A 7,761-nucleotide genomic window follows, 5' to 3' on the forward strand; every position below is an offset into this window, starting at 1 on the left:
CACATACAAAATGTTCCCAGTGTACTGTGCATTTTCAGGTTCTCCACAGAGAATCACACAACTGAACACAATTCCAAGTGGAAAACGAAGGCTTGAGAGAAAGGAGCCAAACAGAAAGAAATGTGTACAGAAGAGTGAATATGATAGAAAATCAAAGTAAGAGGCAGGAGTCAGCAGCAGCATGCTCGAAACACCTTAAGAAAACAAAACTTCTAAGCATTTGCTTTACTAGAGTGGTTAAAACACTCCAACATTTTTCTAATATTATTTGTTTAGAATAAATAATAATGCAGCACATACCAAAGATAAAGAAATCTCTTAATGAGAGAGAAATGGACACAAAACAACCTCTTGATTAAGATTTGATCCACACTCTGAAAAATATTTTGTTATCCTCCCCACATAATGGAGTTAAGGATAATGCTGTAAAAGGAAAGGAAGCATGGAGATAGATTCTCTTTTTTGTCATTTTAAAAATCTATGGTCAGAAGAATACCTTTCCCTATAAGAGGGCAGTCGTTTGTCTGAAATACTATTTGCTTGTTTGCTTTTAGGAGAGATTGTGAAGAGCTTAGGTCAGCTAATGTATCTGTTTATAGCTACAATCTTACAGGTACCTGGTGGTATCCATTTGGGCTTCTTATCTGTTACAGGGCTTGATGTGTGTAGAGGCCTCCCAGCTGGTTCTGCAGAACTGGACATTTTCTTTTGTGTTGCCTCAGATTTTTGTTCCGTTATCCGTAAAGGAGAAACTACAGGTGATGCTTAGTTGGAAAATAAAAGCAACCTTAGAAGGATACTCTTTATCAGAGATATCATCATACAGATCGCTGTACAGCACCAACTCTCTGCATTGAGTGAAATAATGACTACGTTACTAGATTGTCACATCTTTAATAGTATATATTTATACAGTCAGTCCTGTTATACTCTGGAATTTCAATCCTGGTTTGAAAACAAGCAGTGTAACAATTTCTTCTTGAAGCCCTGCCAGATACCAGATTTCTAAGAGGGAAGATTCTTCTGTCAGCTACACAAAGCAAACCATTCCTTGTCATAACTAAAACTAATTTTAAACTAAATTACATGTTGTAAACTCAGGCCTGAAATTAAACCACATTACCAAGTCAGACACAAGATTAAGACCACGATAAGAATTTTCTTAAGCTATTTAAAGTAAATTGTGTTAGTGACACAGTGAACAATTAACTCTGAAGGGCATGCAGATTTAAAGTTTTCCACTAATGCAAGAGGAGGATCTGAGATTATAGGGTTTTTTTTAAAAAAATTCTCATATCACTCACTGTTATTTAACCTTTTAAAAACCAGACATATAAAAGAAATGAACTCTGTCTATTCACTTCTGTCTGCTTTTATTGTAAGGAGTGTTACTTTACTATTGAAATGCTGGGGTTTCAACCCCAAGCCCCAAGTTAAGGTTGACATGTGGGTGATTCCCACAGCCCTTCCCAAAGGGGGGTGAGTTTCCCTTTAGGCTTCCCCCCAGGGTGGGGCCGGCCTGGCAGACAGAGCCATTGGGTAAATGAGCCCCAGGGGTCTGCAGTGAGTAACCCAAGGTCAGGGGTCCCACACAGGGATAAAAGCTGGGACCCCTTGCAGGCAGGGGCAGTGTCTGTGTGTGAGGTGGGTGCCCTGTGCAGAGTTCCCTGTTGGGGAAGGACCTCCTGCCTCCCTGGGACTGGGCTCCAGTCAGGTCTGGCTTTTGTAAACTGGGCTGTGTAGAGATTGAGTGTGTGGCTTCCTTGGTCTGATGTGTTGGGCTTGTTGACTCGGTTGTCTCCCATCCCTTCTATGTGAGACTGCATGTCACCATTTATTCCCCCCATTGTTGGTCGTGTGGTGTCATTGTTGGGGTCAGTGGGATTGATGTCAGTTATGTATAATCTGACTTGTTTGTACCCCTAGTGCTCACCCATGTACTGACCCTTTTGTATCAAATACAATTTAGTTATTGGTTCATCTTTATGCTGGCTGTGTCCTTTATGCTAGGCCTAATAATTGGCAAAACAACTATAAAGTGTCTTTTCTTTCAGGATTTTTTTTTCTTCTCTCCTTCCTTTACTCTGCATATAGTAATTTTTGTCATAACCCTGACAGTCAGTCTGTCAGCCAAATTTATCTATTCCTGAAAATAGATAATTTTAGATAGTGAAAATAAAGGGACATTTATTAGAAATAAGTCTATTTCAAATTCATATTACAAACTTACCTGAAGTATCAATCTTGGATTTGAGAGTTTTCTTCTCTCTCTCAGCTGGCATCTTTTGTCTGGTTTTCTTTTTATTTCCTTTGGCTTTCTTCTTTTCCACAGCAAAGTCTTCATCATCACCTTCACTATAATCTGAATCTTCTTCTGACTCCTCACCTACAGCAAGGAAAAAGGATGTAATCTCTTTACAGGAAATAAAATTCATTATTACTCCAGGACCTTCTAATCAAATTCTGCATGTAAAAAACCAGGTTAGCTTAAGGATACAATAAAATAAATTTGCCCATATTTATATGTTAAACTGAGAAAGAAGTAGCCTCCATAAAACATTCTCTATTTGCAGAATTCTTGCTCTGTACTTTTATAATGGAATGTTCTGGTATAAACGGCATACAATAATGATCTTAACAGCAGAATCACCAATATTTCATGTGTGCAAGATGAAGCAATTAAAATTATTTGGAAAGGCTTCTAATTTTTACATATATCTTAGTCATGACTATTTAAAGTGGAAAAACACTACATCTAATTTCAGCTGTATGAAAAATTTTATAGATTTATTACTAAAAAAACCCAGACATTAGCAAATCTTAAAAATAGTTCTTTATCAACAGAAGTGTCTGGGATTCCCCTGATGTTTTATTTCACTGACAATTCTAGAAATAGTTTCCAATAAACCTCGGAGTAAGGAATAGAAAAGTGGATACAGACACATTAACCACTGGGGAATGAGAGAGAGACGTCTATCATGCTCTGTGTGTGTTCAATACCAGGCTGCTACCAGAGGCAGAATGTGAGGCCAGCTGACCTCCAGCCACACGCAGCAGAGTTTTTTTCTAAAAGTTGAGAACTGGATGAAGGAAAGAAGGGAGGCTACTTGCTTTTTTTAAACAAGCTTAAACAAAGCCAATACTAAAAGCACTAACATCTGACACTATTCCAGAGTCACTGTTTTGATGCAAATCCCAGTCAACAACTGGAAAAATGAACAGAGGCTCTAAAGAGACGAAATTTTCCTGGACAAAAATGGTAGAAGAAATTTGTTCTGACATACTGCAGCAAATGCAGAGAAGCAGCATCGTTGCTGCCAGTTTGGGGAATGTGTACGAATAAGCTCCAATGTTTAGATTTAGTATCAAAGTGCAACTGAAACGCCACTAGTATTAAAATTCAGTAAGGCTAGGGGCAGGGAAGGTACAGTAGAAACAGTATGCATTTCACTGAAAATATAAACTAAGTGTAAGGCATCCCCTTCAAAGCATACCTAAGGAGAGGGTTTTTATGGAGAAGAACTTACTGGGTACAGACTCTGGCTCAGAGTCAGTAGCATGCTCTCCATCATCACTGTCAACAGTCAGTAACTTCTGATGTGCTGGAACTTTAGATGCTGCCGTCCTTTGCCTACCATCACCACTAGGTATGTCATCGTCCATAACCTGATTGAGACCTAGAAAACAGATGGTGCTCTAATTAATTCAAATTCACAGCAATGCCCTTCTGGTTCTCAAAAATAAGCAGGTATTTGAGCCCCCAGAACTATTTTTTTTGATTTTGAAATATACTATACAGAAGCATATCATCAGCACTTGTTTTCATGTGATTTTCATTTTACTCTTACAACTGATCAAACTGGACCTTCTGGTTGTGAGAGATATCAATATTAGTCTGTAATCAAGTAACAAAAGGACATAAGACCAAAAATAAAACTGGAAAAATGAAAAAGTTTCCAATGGCACAACAAATGTTTTGGTCACATTTATTTGATGCTGAGGCATTACAGACCCATTAAGGAGTTGAGGGTAAGTGTAGCTCCTTGAAGAAGTAAATAAACTCAGCATCTGAAAACACACGTCTGTTGCTTTTTCCAACTAACTTTTGGTGATCCGACAATCTCATTCAGACCGGGATCAAATTTTTAATGAAAAAAATTAATGGATCCTCTAGTTTTTTTAAGAATTTTTTTTCATGTAAGTGAAAAAGATAAACCAATGGAAACAAAGAAGGCATAAGCTACTTAAATGTATCTTGAAATGCTAGTTTTGAGAAGACAGAGTATGAGAACAACTTACCTAAAAGTTCACTGTCAACACTGCAGTTGGAGAAAAGTGGTCTCCTCTGTACATTTTCTGATCTGATATTTTTACCTGTTTTAGGATCCAGAAAAGAAAAATAATATAAAATATTAGTATTCAAAAGCCACATCACAAAATGCCAACATATTAAGAAATGAAAACGGCTTAACATTTTTATCTGTCTCTAATGAAACTGTATGTTTGGAAGATCTTATAGAATATTTTTTCCAACAGAAAAAAAAATGAACATAAGACAGACATTACCTAGAGATTCTTATTTCCTTAACATGACATCTTGAAATAAAACATGACTTTCAATCTATTTAACAGTAAAATTAAGTAAGTCATTTTTGAATTCACTATATATAAATAAAGTGTTGCATTGAACTGTAAAATAACCTTGTTCTTCTGAATTTTGCACCTCAAGGATATCTGCAGATTTTTCTTTGACAGATAAGGCTAAGGCAACTTCCAAATCTCTTTGATAAAGTTTGTCATCCAAGGATATCCTGGAAAAAAAAAAACAAACATGCTAAATTAATAAAAGAATGACATAAGGGTTATAAATCTACTTCTGACTCACTGAACTTCTTTAAATTAAAATACCTGTGAAGAGATTAATATTTCAATACATACTTTATAGCATATCATATCATGAATATTACTTCCCCAAAAGACAAAGTATACACTAATATTTAAAGCACATGATACTCAGAAGTATTTTAATTGCAAAACATTGTGTAAATATGGATATATGTACTAATAACTGGCATTATCACAGAAAAAGCAGATATGTTTGTTTGAAATACCACACTGAAATGTAATATTTATATACAAATTTGTGACCAAAACCATCAGAAGTGTCTTTTCATTTACTTTGTATTTTCTATCAAACTTTAAATATGTTATTTTTTAAGGAGTCAAACTTGTCTTTAAGTTTCTCAATTTTAGGAGCCCTTAAGGAACTCCGAATTGTTACAGTTATTCTGCACTGTAGAGGTATCAAGACAAGATCAGACACGCAAACCTGTTTCTGCACCTATGCTGGCCACTTGTTCTGGAGTTCTTTAGAGCTGTAACAAAACAGACATAGCTCACTACTGAAGTTGGGCAAGTTTTCCCCACTCCATGCATAATCACATTATTCCTGATTTGCAACTATACCAATAAAGCCGAAAATATCACATTAATATGTTGTTTATTCTCAGCTGCTTAAAATTCTAAGGAAAAAAAAAAGAAAAAACAAATAGTATTATTGAAATTCAACTTTACACAGAGTTGACCACGTTTCAACATTGTTTACCTTTTACTAGGTGCCTGCTTTTCTGACAGGGGCAGTTCCTTCTGTGGCTTTTTGTGCTTCTCCTTTTTCTCCTTCTTTGGATCCTTGAGCTGCGTTCTGGATTTTTTGCTTGAGGGTGCAGTTATACAGGCAAAATCTTCATCTGTTTGGGAAACGGCAACAAGCTTTAATGAGTTTTCCTATATTTTTCCATATGGTCAAAGGGAGTCATTCAACTTAACTTCCTCACACACTGAAAATACACCAAAGATAAGCTTTCTGAAATGAATTCTATTCTTAAAGAACACAACTATACTATTCTACTCTTAAATGTCTTTTAAATGAAAATTTAACAAGACCTCTTTTGCATATACTTTTATTCAAGAAGTAATGATTTATTTTTTTTTTACCAATATGGCAATAAAGCTTCAGTGTCCAATGTGTTACCAGATTTTCAATAACTAGATGTTCACTTTTTGATATGCTGAACAGCTATCAATTATAACAATAACCACTGTCATGAAACATTTTTTAGAGTTCTTGGCGTTTTGGGAATTGTTCCCCTTCTTAAAAATGTTGGCTGCTCCCCTTTTCCTCCCATTTTCATATTGCCTCTTATCAAATACATTTCTCCACTTTTCAAAAAAAATTAGAAGCCATGAAAACTGTCTTGTCTTTCAGCTGAAGATGCTGCAGATCACAGTGCAAAGTAAGGAAAAAATAATCTTCAGTATTCTCTAAATGATGGAGAACCTTAGATAAGATCACTAATGTTTCTGAGAATTTACACTTTTATTTCATATTACAAGCGGTCACTTATTCTTGAAACCAAGAATCTCCATTAATCCACATGATTCACGAGAGACCTTCAATATTATTTATTTTTGCCCTCCCTTTCCCACCAATTCAAACTGTTTCCTGGATCCTGCAAACAGCATGGAAAAAAACAGAGAAAACAAAAACATTAAAGCAACCAAATTCTGTAAGAAAAATACATAATACCCCTTAGGGCTTAGGAGGAGGACTGTCATGAAAACAAATAGCCGGCAATCTATTTTTCTGATCAAGGGAACTCAAAATTTGACTGCTGTGTCCTTAAACAAAACCTGTCAAGATACAGAACTGTAGGAGAAACATTAGATCTATGTACAGATGATTTAGACCTCCTTTATATTCTGATTTACAATCCTGCAAACTGATAATCAGGAGGACACAGAGCAACCAATTACCACTGAAAACTGAGGCAGGGAGAGAAACATATTTTCCTGAAACAAGACACAGCGTATTCACCAGTTTATTGATGTACTGTGGTTATACTCTGTCTTACAGACATCATATTCTTGCTGAATTAGGATATTTAACAGTGTGCCCAGATTACTTCCAGTGAAAACAGTTAACAATCTTCTCAATGAACTAATTCATTATGAACGCTGATGATGTTTTGGGTGGTTACATTAGTGCTTGGCATTTTTCTTACGCACAAGAACAGGCCACTTACCATCATCTTCCAAATCCCCAAACTGAGAATAATCAACAATTTTCTTGTTCCTGCGGCAAAAACAACAAAAACAAACAAACAAAAAAAACCCCAAACAAACAAAACCCGCTATTAATCGTTTTAGATTGAGCACCTTGACTCGCTCACACTGGATTTTTGGGTGAATCGTGTTTTAGAAGGAAAAAGCCACACATATTCAAATGTACGTATAGCCAGTGCTACTGTACACCATATGGTTATTAGGAATCACTTTTAGATTTTTAATCTTACAGTAACAGTGCTGTTTGTTTTTCTCGTTGTGGGAGCGCTGTATCGTCCTTACGTACCCACTGTCTCAGAACTGCTGAAGTGCAACGGAAATTAAGTATTTTAATATTTCCCCCGGGTCACTTTCAGGCACTTTTTTGGGCTTTCCGTGCGCCTTCTAGGCAGTTTCCTACCCGGCACAGCCGCCGGTGCAGGCGGTACCAGACCCACAGTGGGGCACCGGTGGCACTTTGACACCCACCCGAGGGCCGCCACCCGCCGGGGCCGTTCTTCGCGGGACAGGGTCCCCCTCGCCGCCGGCCCCAGGGAGAAAGCCCCGCTCGAAGGGACACGGCGCGGACGCGGAGAAGCGCTCGGCGCGGAGGCGCAGGGGCCCTGGCGGGGCCGGGGCGAGGGGCGGCGGACGCCCGCC

The 7,761-nt window shown here is 37.5% G+C and overlaps 1 protein-coding gene across 1 annotated transcript in view; it reads right to left on the bottom strand.

Annotated features, from left to right (window-relative positions):
• RAD51AP1 (RAD51 associated protein 1) overlaps positions 1–7,761 on the bottom strand; it is a 10,638-nt gene that overhangs the window by 1,305 nt on the left and 1,572 nt on the right. Inside the window, exons 2-9 of the mRNA XM_026864220.1 lie at positions 7,591–7,724; positions 7,083–7,132; positions 5,606–5,747; positions 4,702–4,811; positions 4,300–4,374; positions 3,528–3,677; positions 2,231–2,386; positions 618–764 (exon numbers count right to left, since the gene is read on the bottom strand). Coding sequence (XP_026720021.1) covers positions 618–764; positions 2,231–2,386; positions 3,528–3,677; positions 4,300–4,374; positions 4,702–4,811; positions 5,606–5,747; positions 7,083–7,132; positions 7,591–7,724 — 964 coding nt within the window. The remainder of the gene's footprint in view (positions 1–617; positions 765–2,230; positions 2,387–3,527; positions 3,678–4,299; positions 4,375–4,701; positions 4,812–5,605; positions 5,748–7,082; positions 7,133–7,590; positions 7,725–7,761) is intronic.

The sequence above is a fragment of the Athene cunicularia genome (assembly GCF_003259725.1).
Source record: "Athene cunicularia isolate RWA chromosome 1 unlocalized genomic scaffold, athCun1 chr1_part2, whole genome shotgun sequence".
In the NCBI taxonomy this organism is placed as follows: domain Eukaryota; kingdom Metazoa; phylum Chordata; class Aves; order Strigiformes; family Strigidae; genus Athene; species Athene cunicularia.